At 37.6% G+C, this 18,078-nt stretch overlaps 1 protein-coding gene across 48 annotated transcripts in view; it reads left to right on the top strand.

The window, feature by feature from the left end:
* Window positions 1–18,078, top strand: part of NRXN1 (neurexin 1) — a 1,231,187-nt gene that overhangs the window by 1,031,086 nt on the left and 182,023 nt on the right. For all 48 annotated transcript variants that reach the window (XM_070069132.1, XM_070069131.1, XM_070069134.1 and 45 more), the window contains one exon: window positions 13,846–14,017. In XM_070069132.1, the coding sequence (XP_069925233.1) occupies window positions 13,846–14,017 (172 nt within the window). The remainder of the gene's footprint in view (window positions 1–13,845; window positions 14,018–18,078) is intronic.

Below are 18,078 nucleotides of genomic sequence, written 5' to 3' on the forward strand. Positions count from 1 at the left end.
CCAAATTTCTCTTTTTTGAGGATTTATTTTGAGAACATCAATGACCTAGTTTTGCCTCAATGCTTCATCAGTAGATATTATATACATTAATTTCATATATAATGACTATGCATAGTATATGTATTAGTTTTTATGTATGTAATCTTATATAAATGCACTAATATATACTATATAATATATATCATCAATGTGTTGGTCATATATGCTAATGCCAGTATAGTCATTTGTTTGAAAAATATGTTGAAACAGTTCAACTCTTGTAGCCTATTTTTTTTTAATTTTTTGACAGGCAGAGTGGACAGTGAGAGAGAGAGACAGAGAGAAAGGTCTTCCTTTGCCATTGGTTACCCTCCAATGGCCGCCGTGGCCTGCGCGCCGCAGTTGGCGCACCGCGCTGATCCGATGGCAGGAGCCAGGTACTTATCCTGGTCTCCCATGGGGTGCAGGGCCCAAGCACTTGGGCCATCCTCCACTGTACTTCCCTGGCCACAGCAGAGAGCTGGCCTGGAAGAGGGGCAGCCGGGACAGAATCCGTTGCCCCGACCGGGACTAGAACCCGGTGTGCCGGGGCCGCAAGGCAGAGGATTAGCCTAGTAAGCCGCGGAGCTGGCCAATAGCCTGGTTTTGACATTATGATATTTCAAGCTGAATGATGGATGAGTCAACAACTTAACAAACAAAATAAAATGCTAAATAGCATTAAATTCTATAAAATAATTTTAAAGATTAAATATGGGGGCTAGCGTTGTGGCATAGCAGGTAAAGCTGCTGCCTGAAATCATGGCATCCCTTGGGGCCAGTGCTATGGCGCAGCAGTTTAAAGCCCAGGCCTGAAGTGCTGGCATCCCATATGGGTGCCGGTTTGAGACCGGCTGCTCCACTTCCGATCCAGCTCTCTGCTATAGCCTGGGAAAGCAGTAGAAGATGGCCCAAGTCCTTGGGCCCCTGCACCCACGTGGGAGACCCAGAAGAAGCTCCTGGCTCCTGGCTTCGGATCAGCACAGCTCCGTGTGTTACAGCCATCTGAGGAGTGAACCAGCAGATAGAAGACCTCTCTCTCTGTCTTCACCTCTCTCTGTAACTCTGACTTTCAAATAAATAAAGAAAAAGAAATCTTGGCATCCATATGGGCACCGGTTTATGTCCTGGCTGCTTCACATCTGATTCAGCTCCCTGCTACTGACCTGGAAAATGCAGCAGAGGGTGGCCCCAAGTGCTTGGGCATCTATCACCACAGAGAAGACCAGAAGAAGCCTTGGGCTTCTGGCTTTGGCCTGACCCAGCCCTGGCCGTTGTGGCCATTTGTGGAGTGAGCCAGCAGATTGAAGAGCTTTCTCTCTTTCTTTCTGTCTGACTCTATTTCTCTCTGTAACTTTTTCCAAATGAATAAATACATATATATAAATCTATCATGAATTATCTTTCATAATTTCTTCTTATGGATTTTTTCTTTGTATAAAATAAACCATGATAGTGAAGTTCAAGACAGCTGATAAAGTTAATTAAAGCAGAAAAAATAGATTATCATCACTTCAAAGGAGCCTCTAACAGTTTAATTTTGACTGGGGAAGTTTATCAAAAATTCAGTGTTTCCAAAGCAATTGTACAGGGTTCTTACTTCTTGCATCTTGGCCTGAACTTAAATGCTTCCCACATCTCTTACTCATGTATCATCAAATGAAATTGTTGAATCCTGTGAGTTAATCATAGATTATTACTTGTTAGTTGTTAATTGAAGTGCAACCAGAGCCAATATTCTTCTCTTTTTGTTGACATCAAAGAGTGCACTTAGCCTGATGGGAGAGTGTTTTGGAATCTTTTTTTGTTCACTTTTCAGGACATCACCAGTATTATCTCTATGATTGCTTGCATGAAGCTTTTACTCAGAACTGTCATTCTCAGGTCGCATCCTGCGTAAAATTAGCTCAAATTAATAATTGTATCATCAAATGCTACAAGCTCATAATGCCTTTCCCAAATGGCAACAAAAGCTTTAATGCTGTAAGAAATGTTACATATATACATATATAAACATGTGTGGATATGTTTAATTTAAACCTCTCAAGTGTACTTTGCTTCCATTTCTGTTCCCAGGGCTCTTGACCCATGAGAAAGTCTATCTTGGCACTAATGCAGGTGAATATTTAGCCTATTAGTAATTCTGGACTGATGTAATGCCAGTTAAAAAGAGGTTGCTGGGCTCTGCTGGGCACATTTGTAAATATAAATACGTGAAGTTTAGAGGCCACAGGGTACCCTTGTGTGACTTCTACTTGCAAGGCATCTTGATGAGTGCACAGAGTGGAGGGGTGGCAGGATATGATTGAAAGACATTAGTTTGGAGGGACTGGTGCTGTTGCATAGTGGGTAAAGTCGCTGTCACAGCCAGCATCCCATGCGGGCACTGGTTTGAGTTCTGACTGCTGCACTTCTGATATAGTTCCCGGCTAGTGCATCTGGAAGAGCAGCAAAGGATGTCATCAGTGCTTGGGGCCCTGCACTAAGTGGGGAACCCAGAGGAAGCTCCTGGCTTCCAATCAGCTCAGCCAAGCTCTTGCTGTTGTTGCCATTTGGGGAGTAAACCAGGAGATGGAAGGTTTGTTTCTCTCTCTCTCTCTCACTCTCTCTCTCTCTCGATTGATGCTTTAGCTGTGAAGTGTAGTGGCTACTTCATTGAAGTGAAGTAGCTACACTGATTTTTAAACGTAGTTAATGTGACAGTTGAAAGCTAGAAAATGGACTTACTCTGAGGATTAAAGGAAGGGAGGTTTGAAAAGCAACTGATATTTTGCTCAATAGTTTCAAGTTAGAATGCCAGCATCTCTTTCCAAGAGGCTTATGAAAATCATATCTAAACCCCCATCTCTTTTTAGCACCTTGGACCTCCTGCAAGGAATGATGGTATGGTTAAGCATACAAAATATGGACCCAGACTGCTTGCAACCAAATCAACAGTCTGATGCTTGTTAGACATGTGACTGGGGACACATTATTAAGCATTGTGATGCTCAGCCGAAAGGAAATAGTCATATACATTTACATACTGTTTATTACAGAGTGCTTCAAGAAGTATCTGGCACATAGTGAAGACAGTTGCTATCATCTACAGCAGCAGCAGCATCAGGCATTTTCTTGTGAAATAATGCTCTTCTTGATGTTGACACGCCTTTGAGAAGCTTTGGCAGTGACATTACAAAATAATTAATGAGATAAATAATGTTTCTGTTTGGCCTTGGAATGGTATTTGCAATTTATATCTCTGTATTTTTACCTTCTCCAATAGTTTTGCTTTGTCTTAATTTTTGTCTTAATTTTAATAGAGTAAACATGTTTGGCAAGGGCAGCATATAAATTGTGCTGTGAAATTTAATACTAAAAATTCACTAAAGGTAACCCAAATCCATGAAAAATTCTGTTAATCAAAAGAAATAGGGGTTTCTGTTTTGGTACTTGTTTTTCCCTTATTATCAGCCCAGACTTTTAAGTACTTCTGTATTCCAGTGGGTGATCGCTAAGGGGGTTTTACTTTGTAGAAACACATTTTTATAAATGCTGTCCTTTTATTCTGCAGATTTGAGGCTCAGACCCATCCTAAAGTTCTCAAGGTTCTTTTCAACAGAAAATATAGAAGACTAATTCTTTGAGTTGGGGAAACAAGGGGAATCTTAACCAGGTAGAGGGAATAGCAGATGTCCTGAGACAGGATAGAACATAGCACATTCATAGGAAGAAAAGCTGATATGATAGAACAGTGAGGAGAGAGAGAAATTAGAAATGTTCTTTAGGTGGGTGAGTATTAGCTTGACTTTGCTCCAGCTCATTTATTTCTGATTGCATCTACTCCCTTATCAATATCCATAAGTCTCCTCTAAATATACTCTGCAGGTGAACAGTGATAAGGAATGACCTCCAGTAATTACAGTCACTGCTTTAATGAACTTTTATTTCAAGTTCAAAGTGTCCACTAATTACCTGGATTTGACCATTCTTTATGTTTCTGACTTTAAAATTGTTCTCCAAATTGCAGGACAAATCCACAATTGACTTAATTTGTTATAAAATTTTCTGGAAGTTTAATTGGATGAAGAATCTTCTTTCTTGTTTGAAGTGACTTGTTCACTTCTTAAGAGACTGCATTTTGAGACACGGGCATTGAATTCTGTCCATCTGCTCTTCCAAGTAATAGGGAGGTAAAAGGGTCATGGGTGAAAACTTTTCTTTCTTCAACTAATTTTTAGAAAGTATTTGAAAAGCTAGTCAAGTGATTTCAAACAGTATTTGTAAGGTAGAAATTGTACTAATAACTCTTGCTACATCTTGAGATAAAAGGGCTCTCTAGAGAAATGAGTTAACAAGACATTCTTCTCCACAAAGAAACTAAGCATGTTACATTAGCTTTGAAATATAAGCATAGAATGATGAATCATTTTTTGACATTGTAGAAGTAAATGACTTTTGGAAAATGTGGTGAATCCCTGTTGATTCACAAAGTCTTTTATATACTGTATTTCATAAAGCACATTGAAGAATGACACTTAGGAATAAACAATTAGATGAATGTCAAGATGCATACTGTTAGGTTCTACATTTATATCAACAATTTTCCATTCTTAGATTAATTAGATTTTAATGTGCTTAGTCATCTAGTTTTCAATTTATTTGTGCAAGTGATGTATTTTAGTTTTATGTCCTAGGAAAATTTTCTGATAATAAATATTCATACATAATTTGTACATTTTTATGTAAACAGTCCTTATTTTTGTATCTGTTGGTGTATTTGTAAATAAAAGCATCTGTCTTATCTGTGCATATTTTTCCATCTTTGGGCTTATACACTTACTGTTTCATCTGCCAACAAAATTCTTTCACTTATTATTGATTTCTTCTCATCTTCAACTCCTCAGAGTAGGTTTGCTTAATTACTCACTCTCTGTTGGGATACCCTATTCTTTGCCTTCTTGACACTTGCAATGCTTTATATGAAAACATAAGTGGTAATATATAAAGATAATGTGAAATTTAGGCTTCATATTGGCACAGCACATCTACATTTTAACCACATTTTATTCAGAACTAAACAGAATGTAAGGAGTATAGTAGAAAGTCTATTTGGGTTTTTTGAATGAATGAGTAAATAAACAATCCCAGTGAATACTAAAACCTTCATGTGCAGTGGTAGTTACAATATTTTAGTGTTACTTATGCTTGACAACCATGCAGTTGAGGGAAATAATATATATATAAATACAACCAACTGTGTACATTTGTGACATACTGAGTCATGAAGAATACAGTGTTTTGTGAAATGCACTGAAGCTAAAAGATACTTATAAATATTTCTTGATATTAATTTTGTGGCAGGATTATTGTTTTATGAAGACGAAGGAAGACCATCATCATTAGGAGCTTCAACCTTAGAGACTCCATATTCCCTTTTGTAAACTATGGTGCCAAAATCACACACATAACCACAGATTTATTTCTGATGGCTGCAGGAATTATTACTTGCCACTCCAGGGATAATAGAGCCTTGCTGAGTCTAAAGAAAATAGTCTTTGGTGACTGCATTTCTGCACCCATCTACACACATTTTCTTTCCTAAAAATGTGAGACAGGCAGTCCTGGCACCGAAGTCAATCAGAAAGGAAAAAGGGGAAAGGAAGCACTGTCAGCTTTTCTCTGGGAATGCATTTCAAGTTGGGGCACTGCTTGAGGCTGGTGAAAACCAAGATAGCATTATTAAAAATCAGTCTGTCAAACACACCTTAAAACATGACCTCACTAGTATTTTTCTGGTTGTAAGTCATGTTTCACATAAATTTTAAAAAGGATATCCTTCCAAGCTCATCTTTCCATTCTCAATGTACTATATACATACAGCTTATATCAACAGAGACGTTAAAATTAATTCGTTAGTCTCCTGATGTTTTCAAAGTGTTACAAAGGCTATTTTTGTTTTGCATTCAACCTAGTTACTAAGGTAACATTTAGTGTGCAAAGGACTAGAATTACCATCCAAAGATGCTTTGTCTATTTGTCTGAAAAATGTTGTGCTTTGTGCTATGGAAATTTGGAACATTAGAGTGAGACTGTAATTATCAAGCCAGCTCTCCATGAAAATGATGGTCCTGGGATACAACAAGTAAATGAAATCCACAAATAATCCCAAACCTCTTTTATTGGAAAACCTTTTTACATAGCAGTGCCAACAACTTGCAGAATTGATGGAATGTCCTTTCCCTGTCCAGGGCCTGGTGGAGTTAATAATAAGCAGTGTAATGACCCAAATACAAAGATTTGGAGAGAAGCAGAAAACCAAAGGTTATGGTTTTAATCAACACCTGGAACACAATGGTTATTGCACAGTTTCCTAAATAACCATGTAATGTGAACAAAGCTATTTTAACATTCAACCAAAGGTTTTTAAAGCAGCAATAATAAAATGTCAAAATTATAAACAACAATAACAATAAAAAACAGGCTATATCACATCGGGCCATTGCACTTTACACAAAGCTTAACTTGAGTCAGTGTGGGTGTGAGATGCAGCACCTGGAGTTTGTCATGACACAGTAGACCAGCAGGCAAAGTATCCAAACCAAAAGTACTATCTGAGAAAAAGTCAGAATGTTGTATAGCCCACCGAGTCAGTGTCTAGTTCTTGGGTTTGATTTCTGCTCTGATTATCCGGGGGGAATGAGCCTAATAATGGTGTGCAGTTTTTGTACATAAGGACACATTGAAAGAGTAGTATTTCTGTTTCATTGTGATCATTGTTTCAGTGCATGGGGATACAGAATTAATGATCTCAGTGAGATGCTAGGTTCACTGTATTTCATTCTACATCACAATGTACAGGAGGAATTCCACAGGCTTGCAGCTTTTGTTAGACACTCTTAGGACCGAGAGATAAGAATAAGCCTTCAGGAGAATTTCACTGCCAGAATAGAGTCCAAGGAACTGCATACCATTCAATAGAATGGAGACATATTAAAAAAGATATACTTTCCTGAATGAACATTTGATTAGAAAATGAAAACAATATTTTTAAAAATGTGTTAGCTCCACATGAGACCTTTCTGAGATGGCATCACTCAAAATTTTTCTCACCTCTAGGTCCTGCTGGTGTGGGACTATGAAATACAGTTATCACAAAGGAGGATGCATTCTCTGCTACTTTTCTCTTGATGCAATATTCTAAGGAGGCCTTAGTTTCAAGACCATTTCATGGAGTACTGGCACAGCGAAACGCATTCTTTGGTAGAGTCCCAGCACTGTGGCCAGACTTAGTACCTATATTTATTAACTTTGTGATTTAGGACGCATGAAACTCTTTGAGGGGTAAACTTGATGACACTTACCTTTCAGGTGTGCTTTGAAGTTTCAGGTGAGATGTGCAGTGCATAGCTCAATGCTTGGCACCCAGTGAACACTCTATGTAGGGTCTGGAAAGAAGGATGCAAAATACAGGGGACATATTTTTTATGTTTCTGGTGATGCGTTGGGCCCTGTTGGCAGTGTGATAGCTGGCTGACTGCTGGCCTGCTGCTGCTGCATGGTTAGAGCTTCCTGACACCCTTCAGACTTCTTCCCGTGCACCTATGCTCCTCCCTGCAGCTCCATTAATTCATTTGTGGTTATATTTGCATGAATGATTTATCTTTACGTTTTGATTGAAAGCTTCCCCAAAGGCAGAAAACACACTCTTCATGTTTGTATTTTCCTCACACATAGCACAATGCAGGATGCACATTACATATTCATTTTTTATTTGTTCACTGAATGTATATAAACTGATACCGTTCAATGGGAAATGTCTGGGGCATGACAGCTGGAGCTTCTTGTTTTTGAAATGATGGTGCTTCTGAGCAGAGGAGAGGTGGTTATTTTTAGGTCAATGCCAGGTTAAAAACAACCAAACTAAAACCACATCTTGACACAGTAACTTAGAATAGGGAAACACAGTCTCTATAAGGACCTATAAGTCATTCACTTGGAAATATATTTGGGTTGACCTAGTAATTATGTGAATCAGTGCATTTGTTTTAAGGTGGGACAACAGTTGGTTCTTTGTCACTCTCTGCACTGTTGCTTATTCCAGCAACAGTGAGGACAGGCCCCAGAGTCTCCCAGGTGCCTTCAAACGCTTATTCCCTGGAGAGGATTAATCTCTGACTCTGATTTCAGTCAACCATGTGGATTTGGACCACGGGAGTCGTGTATTTTGAAATGAGTACAAGCATGAAGTGCCTTTGAAGACGTTTTTGAATTCTGTCCAAAGTAGGGTCCTGGAGCACTGGACTGAGTCATGTTTTGTGATAGAGGCATATAAAGTGTAAGCTGGGCTCCCCCAGCCTGCATAGTCCCCTGAGTTGCACACTTGTTTACCCTGTTTGGCACTATTTCATGTGAGTCTGGTAAACAAAACAAAAAAAAATTTTTTTTCATTAACCTTTTTTCAACAAGTCTTTTTTTCCTGGCTTTAGTTTAGTTGAGCTAAATTCAGCTACTTAACAACCCCAGCATGGGGGAAGAAAGCAGTGAACTCAAATCTTATGTAGCCTATCCATATGCTGTGTGTATACTAGATCTTTATATACTTGTCTGTGTATTCTGATTTACCCACTTCATATGCACATAGATCAAAATGTATCAACATTTGTATCATGTAAGTATAAGGTATTGAGTATACCATTACATCTCAAACTTGATTCAAATGTATCTTTTTCAAATGACTATGTTATTTGATATAGAATTAGATGGCACATTAAACTATGGTGCCACTTCCAAGAACTTTAAAGTGCCTTCCTAGTGTCGTATTTCATGATTTTCCTTTTAACTTGGTTTAATATTATAATCCTTATTCAGAAATGAGCTTTTGTGAAAAAAATCAATAATTACCTTTGTCACTATTTACTTAATGAATCCATGGAAAGACTTCATTAAATTATAAATGCCTCATTACTGATATTCTCATAATAGATTTTTGAAATTATGCTGTGAGCCAGTTATTCATTTCAAGTAAGATACAATACAGAGAGATCAGTACATGTCCAGCGAAATGACTGCTGGTTTTGCTAATGCAATATTCATGAGAATTTGCCGAGACAATCACATTTAATCCCAGAGAATAAGAATTTGAAATGAATTCTTTTGAATCGTAATTATCTGTTGGCAAAAAACTTTAGCAAGTTTTATTTTTTATATAATTGAAGTGACTTGCTATCCTGTCAACATGAGAAGGTTATGTTTTGAGAATATTTACAGTTTCTGAATAGAATCATAAATATTGCTCCTATAAATATGTCTGATATAAACATTTTTTGCTTATATACATTTATAATTTATGTGCTTTCAGGTGAATGACCCTTTGACTATCATTTATACTAAAATAGTTTTTCAAGACTTTGATGCATTTTAGGGTAGAGTAGAAAATGCTTGAATTGTTTGACCCTACTCTAATGATACTGAGTTCTATAGTAGTAGTTCTATAGTAGCTAGTTCTATACTAGCTATATATAGTATATATAATGACATTGAGTTCTATAGTAGCTAGCTCTAGAGTTTGAATCTATGAGATATCAAAGATATTATAAGTTAGGGACACAAATCAACATATTCAAGAGGAAATGATTATCCTTTGAAAATCAAAAACTCTCCAAGCATCACTGATTCCCCAGTGTTTCTCAATTATTTATGTAACTATGTTAGAAGAAATAAATCCTATGAAATCTTAGGGTTTCTGTTTATTGATTTGCATGGTGCAGAAATATTAAAGGAACGATGTAAAGGGTCTTATTTCAGAGTTTGGCTCACTCTTTACATTAGCATTACAGTACTTCTACTCACAGAAGCTGGACTTCCTTAATCATTAGGACTCTGCTGAAAATTATTTAGTATTCATATCAAAACAAGCAGGAACCTCTGAGAACTTTTGTCAGTCTGTCCTGATAAGGAATGTGTCTATAATAGAAGAGACCCTAAATCGGTGGGCAACACTAAAGTTAAAAATACCTTTAGGTACTAATTAGGCTGAAAGAGATGTTTCCAAGATTGCAGCAAGAATTTAAATCTCTTCTGTGGGGATATTTCTTTTTGACCCCCATGGAAGTCCAGGGAACGTCTCAACCCTCATTTGGTCCCTCTTGGATAACAAAAAGACATCTGGTCACCTTTGGACATAAGAAAGTAATTTCAGTTCACTCCTTTGCAACAATAAAAATTTACACCTTATTCTCCATGATCCCTGCTTTGACCACTTGCAATGGGAGAGAAAAGGTGTTTTTTTCTTGTTATTTCCTTGACTTTGACTTCTCCTCCTCTTCCTCCTCTTCTGTTATTCCCCCAGAGATAGGACAGGAGACAGGGGAAGACACAAGTGATGGAAATGATCTTCCCTCCCTAATGCAGTAGTAGCCATCCAGCTGCATTTAGCCATGCTTAAAGCTCTTGAGGGATACTTTCTGGAGCGATTTTGATAGATTCTTTAGAGCTCTAAAACACACCATTAGAATTTTTTAAAACTGCAATTCCTTTAAAGTGGGCAAATGAAGGATTCCGGCTTAGGTCTCTGAGTATCACTACAACTCGAGGCTCTTTTATTGAGGTTTCATCACCAGCCAGGCCCATCTCATAAGTGGGATGAACAAACTACAACACGATTGTTTGTTGACTGTCAGTCCATGGTCCCTGAGTAAGGCTCACACATCTCTGTCCTCGCAAACACTGACACACAAGTGGCCCCTGGTGCAGGAATATTTTTTTTTTCTACATCAGGGCATCAGCCAGCCACAGTCTCTCCTCTTGAGGATTTCTTAAGTGCAGTCAAATACCAGTTTGCTAATTACCCTGACTGCTACCAAAGACACCTACCAAAGTTTTTGAGATATTCCGCTAAAGTCTTTCCTTTACACGTGAGATAATGGAAACGTGACCTTCCATCTTGGAGGTATGTGCAAATCACATCACATCCCAACTCTCTCTAAAAGTCTTCTTCTAATTGAGAATCTCCTCTTGGCTTTTCCTACCTTTGTGATAGACTGGAAGGAGGTAATTAACTCAGGGCCTTAAAAGCAGTTCTCACTTTTCCAAGTCTGTCTTAAGTGATCTCATACTTCATTTGGTAAAATTGAAACAGTCTATTTCTTGATTTATTATCTTATCATCTCAAGATCTCAGCTGAAACTGTAACAGAAAAGAATCCATTGTAACATTCCATTACATTCACACATCAGTTTCTAACTATCCATTATAAAAATTTTTAAGCACACATTGATTGATACAGATCTATTAATTTCAAAGTACAATGTAAGGCCCCAAGATGCTCCTCGTGTAGCGGAAGAGATAAACCTGGCTGCAAAGAACAGCTGGATATACCACTCTGCCAACTGCAGCTGTTTAGATGGCTCAATCATCTCAAATTCTGCCTGGCATAATGAGTGACAGCACAGTCAGACTGCCTGGGTTTATATCATAGCAATTTATTTCTAGCTGTGTGACCCCATAAGCCAAGTTACTTCATCACTGTGTGCCTCAATTTGCTCATCTGTAAAATGGAGAAAAGATATTATCTCCATCATGGGACTGTCGGGAGTAAATGTCAGCATCTGTGTGTATGAAGTACTTAGAACACTATATTTGAATTTGTGGCGTTTTCAGGAGAGTCCATATAAGTGAATAGTTCAATGTTAATAGATGCATAAGCTTTTGGTAGATTATTTCCCTGCAGTCTTATTTTTATTTTCCAACATATTTCTCATGGTCCTTACTAATAAATACATATCATTGTGAGTCATTTCATTTCTTTTCTTATACAGATGATAAACAAACAGAAGTCCAGTAGAAGTGGAAATTTTATCCAAAGATTTATGAAGACTTTTTTAGATTTTTGTTTTGGTACAGATCTTTTTGTATGCACTCATTATTTCCTTATTTTAACAGAATTCCTATTTTCTCATTTTCACTAGCTTATTTAATTCAGTATATATATATTTTTAAATATATATATATATATATTTTGACTGGCAGAGTGGACAGAGAGAGAGAGAGAGAAGGGGCTTCCTTTGCCGTTGGTTCACCCTCCAATGGCCGCCGCAGCCGGTGTGCTGCGGCAGGCACATCGCACTGATCCGATGGCAGGAGCCACGTGCTTCTCCTGGTCTCCCATGTGGGTGCAGGGCCCAAGGACCTGGGCCATCCTCCACTGCACTTCCTGGCCACAGCAGAGAGCTGGCCTGGAAGAGGGGCAACCGTGACAGAATCCGGCGCCTCTACCGGGACTAGAACCCGGTGTGCCGGCACCACAGGCGGAGGATTAGCCTAGTGAGCCATGGCGCCGGCCAAAATATATAATTTTTATAATGTATCTCCATGGGAACATTTCATTTATGAGGTATGATGTCATGTTTTAATAAATATGGATATAATGTCAAAAAGAATTATTTTAAAAAATCACATCAGCCAGAAACAACTGACATAAACAAAAAATAAAAACTGCACTAACTTCTTTTAAGGAAGAAATCCTTGTGGACAGTAAGAACACGGTGGGGAATGGGGAAACAAATCTAGGATGTCTACACTCAGGAGATAACAGATGTCACAATAACAAATTTGAATATTTCCCTTCAATTAATGGAGTTCTAGACAATATTTTCTTAAAAGAAGTCTCAGTGTAAGCTGATGCCATACCGTTGCTGCCCGATTCACTGATGGAATCCAGCAAAGGGTGAAAGAACGAGGCCAGAACCTTCAGTTTCTAATATTCTGGTTTTAAATCTCTATAGGACTAGATAGACGCTGTGTCCTTTAGACGCTTCTCCCCCTGTGTTGATCCTCTCAACAGAGGTTTGATGAAAGGTGAGCAGTAGACAGCTTGAGGTTGTGGACTTGACAAGGGCCTGCAGTGCAAGTACTCTGTGCTACTGATTAAGGGCAAATCCACATGCTTTCAAAATCCACTGAGCTCCTGGTAGAGTTGACAGCCCTGCTGTTAGAAAATGCTTCTCGGAGACAGAGGACATAGCATGTGTTTCTTTTTGCCATCTTGTATCATGAAATCCTAAAGTCAATGACAAAAACTTTACACTTAGAATGTTTTGGAATGCTGCTTTGCATTAATCAGAGAAAAGTTTAATTTTTGAAAACCTATCTTTGCTTCACCTTAGTTTAAACATAATCTGAGAATAAGCAAGCCAAATTTCAGTTTTAATAGATCTAATATATCTAGCATATCTCTATTAAGTTATGCAACCTTGAACAAGTCATTGCACCTTCCCGTGTCATAGTTTCATCATCTGTAAAATAAAGAAATTGAGTCTCAGGCTCGTAGCATTTGATGGTTTTGTGAATAATGACTAAGAAACTGCACTCATTAAATACCTATCTGTGCACCCCATCTTCTTTAGAATGATTTTCTGTAGTATGAGCATTTGTCAATTGGCTCTAAACAGACTTCATTGCTCTGATTCACCAGTTATTAAAAGGGAACATTTCAAGTCTCATTTTTCTTGTGAAATGGAAGAGGGGATTGCAGGAGCTGTGTTAAGGGATTCAAAAGGATGTCTTTTAGGCAGGCAGCTGTGTACCTTCTCTCTGGCAGCCTCTGGGAAGAAAGCAGCTCAATTCCCTTGACAGTGTTTATTTTAGAATATCAATTATCCATGAAAGAGATGGGTCAGATTTACCCAAATGTCAAGAATCTTGCTTCTACTATATGGTGATTTTTCAGAAGTAAAACTGGAGGAAAGCAGCTGTTGTCCAAGGCATGTTCTTGAGCAATAGCTTGTTTGTAATTCTTATTAAATGCTGACAGATTAATACAACTCATTTCTTTTTCCTCTCTTCTAGCACCAAGGAAAAATTGGAGTTAAGTTTAATGTTGGGACAGATGACATCGCCATTGAAGAGTCCAATGCAATCATTAATGATGGGAAATACCATGTAGTCCGTTTCACGAGGAGTGGTGGCAATGCCACGTTACAGGTGGACAGCTGGCCAGTGATTGAGCGCTATCCTGCAGGTAAGCAAGTGAATGTGTATCTGGGGAAGATTTTATGGAAAAAAAAAAAAAAAAAAAAAAAAACAGGAAAAAACAGAGCACTGTTTTGCGTCCGTTTCACCAAAATGTGGTTTTCTGCAAACCATCAAGTGTTTATTGGACTCTAGAGTCATTTGAATGTAATGCTCTCCTAAACTGTTCTGGCTATGGTATACAAATGGCATTTTACAGGAAAACTTGAAGGCACACATTGTCGTTTGCAAAATTCAGGACATCCTTGAAACCAGAAAAATGCACACAAAAAAAGGCGCACCATGTCAAAGATCTTTTTACTGGCTCCTTGTATTTGAATGAAGGAAAGGCTTTGTCAAAAGTAACAAAGTTAAACTTTAAAATTAAGGGAGGGTTTAGTACAAGGCTTTTTTCCAAACAATAAGAAAATAAGATTAAATTTTTGATGGCAGTGCACACCTGAAACACTGGAAAGGTTTACAAGCCCATGTACAAGCAGAGGAATAGTGAAGGAAAATAGTGCATTAGCAGTAATAAAATGATATATGGAAAATGACTTATTTCCCCCTTTTTGTAACCATGGAGTTTCATGAAGATTCTTGGATGCAAGTGTTTAAGTCTGTGAAATGAATGTCAACTACTTTGATAAAGTAAAAATGACCTTGTTCATCGCTGATTAGCTTTTTCAGTACTGTGCTATTGAAACAATTGTGGTAGTTAAGAAATATGAACCAGTGTTGCTTGCAATTCATGTATTTTCAACTATAAACCACATATATTATTTTCAAGTAAAATATAAGTTTAAAGCATAGATATAATAAAAGCAATTATTACATCCTCTAGAATTTAGCGTGGAATAGGTTATTAAAAGTGTCAGTCTCTTTTCTTTTCTCCTTTTAGATGCAACTATGTTTTTTGTACAACACACACATTAGAACCCAATACAAAGAAAATGTATGAAATACATTTTCATTTTGATCAAGAAAAATGGTAACCAATATTTATGTAAACTCCTGTACTGGAATTATTTCTGGAAGGAGAGAATTGGTGAAATAACTGGTTTATTAAATAAAACTCTAATACTGAGTCACTGTTAAGGAATGAAATGTCTAGGAAGCCTTTCTGGACCTTTTTTTTTTTTCATTTTCAATTAGCTTTATATATAGAAGATCAATTTAGTATATATTAAGTAAAGACTTCAATAGTATGCACCACACAGAACATAAAGTGTAAAGTACTGTTTCAGTAGTAGTTATAGCATTAATTCACATTGGACAACACATTAAGGACAGAGATCCCACATGAGGAGTAAGTACACAGTGACTCCTGTTGTTGACTTAACAGATTGACACTCTTGTTTATGGCGTTTCTGGACCTTTCTTATTTAGAAAATTCTTTATCTTCAAGCCCCTGTTCAAAGTTATTCTACAAGCCTAGTGTCCTGCAAATAATTGTTGAATAAAATATAATTATTGCAATATGATAAAATCCAGGCAGCAAGCACATTAATATGCCAATGCCTGTTATAATATTGGCAAATGGTAGGCACTCAACAAATATTTGCAGAAGTGATGTCCTGGGGATTTTATAATTTTAAACTACAATTAGGTGAACATAGTCCTTCTATTACAATCTTTAATAAGATGAAGAACTTGAAGATCTGGAAGGAAGCAATTTAAATATACATGCAGTGTTCACTCTTGCTAATCACTTACTACATTCCTTGAAATGCTAGAATAGATATACTTTCAAAAACAATAACTACAATGTAATTTTCCTGAAATCTGGGTTGGTCAGTACTGATCTGTGGAGGATACTAGAAAGATACAAAGTAGGGGCAAGGGTAGGCCTCACCAGTAGGGTGTTGTCATCTGTGAACAGTGGACCTGAAGACATAAACTGAGTCCTGTTATTTTTACAGTGTGGCAATTAAGTCTTGAAGATGAGCTTTCTTTCAACAGTTAATCGTCTAAAACTATCTTTTGGAACTTTTACTTCTAATCAGCAGTTTACAATCTAATATTTGTAAAAACTCTGTTTTAGAGGCTATTATTAGTTAACTATGGGGCAGTGGTGGTGAAGTCCCATGATTCAATTAATCTGGGAAATTCTAAACTAAGTTAAAAAATCTGTGCTGGCGATTTATTTTATTAATGTGCATGATACATTTCTAAAAGGAAACTATAGTGTATATTTTTCAAGCACAGATGATCAATATGAAGTTTTCTAATACATCAATGTTTTTAGCTATTTCATCCTTTTAAGAATGTCTGTGTTTTGGCCGGCGCCGTGGCTCACTAGGCTAATCCTCCACCTTGCAGCGCCAGCACACCGGGTTCTAGTCCCAGTCAGGGCACCGGATTCTGTCACGGTTGCCCTTCTTCCAGGCCAGCTCTCTGCTGTGGCCAGGGAGTACAGTGGAGGATGGCCCAAGTGCTTGGGCCCTGCACCCCATGGGAGACCAGGAGAAGTACCTGGCTCCTGCCATCGGATCAGCGCGGTGCACCGGCCACAGCGCGCCGGCCACGGTGGCCATTGGAGGGTGAACCAATGGCAAAAGGAAGACCCTTCTCTCTGTCTCTCTCACTGTCCACTCTGCCTGTCAAAAAAAAAAAAAAAGAAAAAGAAAAAAGGAACCTCAGATGGCAACACTGCGGTAAGGGAACATATTAAAAAAATAATGTCTGTGTTTCAGAGTGATTATTAATATTTTAAATGTATATATACCAGATAGTTTGTACTGGATATAATTTTAAAAAGATATAGTTTCTGTCTTCTTGTGACAATCTGTTGTCCAGTTTGAATCCTGTTAACTGAAATTGGGGAAGTGGTAATTAAATCAAAAAGTATTTGCAGGTTTTTCTGAATTAATAATAGTTTAGAACAAATGTCATATTTACCAATTATATAAATGCTCAGAATAAGAAACAATGCAAACTATATTTAAAAATCAAGGATTGGCATTCTGTCACAGTGGATTAAGCCGCCATGTTCAATGCCAGCATCCCATATGAGTACTGGTTCTAGTCCCAGCTGCTCCACTTCTGATCCAGCTCCCTGCTGACATGTGTCTGGGAAAGCAGCAGAAGATGGCCCAAGTACTTGGGCCCTTGCCACTCATAAGGGAGACCTAGATTAAGTTCCAGGCTCTTGGCTTTGGTCTGGCCCAGCCCGGGCCATTTTAGGCATTTCGTGAGTGAACCAGTGCCTGAAGTTTTTGCTCCTTCTCCCCACTTTCTCTCTCTTTTCCCCTCTTTCTCTGTAACTCTTCCTTTTAATAGATAAATCTTTAAAAATTTAAGAAAAATCAGAAGCTGGACAGTATCTTAAAAATAAAGATCTTTAGAAATGGTTTAGAGTCAACCTTTAATATTTAGTCAAAGATTCTGAGTGCCCACTAAGAAGTATTTTAGATAATCTTAATAAGTCAAGAGTGAGCAAAGTAGCATTTATTTAAAGGATACATGCCAGGGAAAAACACACTGAAAAAAACAGAATTTTTATGAGGAATTCCAAAATATGCATCATAAACAAGTTAATGATCAATATATAAGGAAACTAAGGGAATCATCGTTGGTGTCATCAGATATTTTATTAATCACCAGTTGCATGTGTTTGTCAGTGTAATGCTGAGGGAGGGATTAACCCAAGAGAATTTCAAATGCTTTCCTCTTGAATTTCATCTGCAGCAGTGCCATAAAGGTTGAACACAAATTATCCAAGTGGGTATGTTTTCTACATTTAAGGTTTTAGAACAAAGTGATTTTAAATATGAGCTCAAAGCAAAGTTAGTATATGTCTTTTATATCAGTTTGTGGTATGGCTATTTTTGTTTTTAATACAATGGTTATTATTCATTAGAAAAGCAGTTAGACCAATGCATTTACCACCGAATCCTATAATCAAAGAAGCAGGAACCAACAGACTATATTTGGTTCCTTTTAAAGTGCCTGCCCTGCAAAATACAGGTAATAAGCATTGAAATTAGTAATTAACTATAGCACTTAACCTTCCATTAGGGGGTTTTGTGGTAAGTGCTTTTATATGAAGCAATTCATCTGGTAGCGACA

The sequence above is a fragment of the Oryctolagus cuniculus genome, chromosome 2 (assembly GCF_964237555.1).
Source record: "Oryctolagus cuniculus chromosome 2, mOryCun1.1, whole genome shotgun sequence".
In the NCBI taxonomy this organism is placed as follows: Eukaryota; Metazoa; Chordata; class Mammalia; order Lagomorpha; family Leporidae; genus Oryctolagus; species Oryctolagus cuniculus.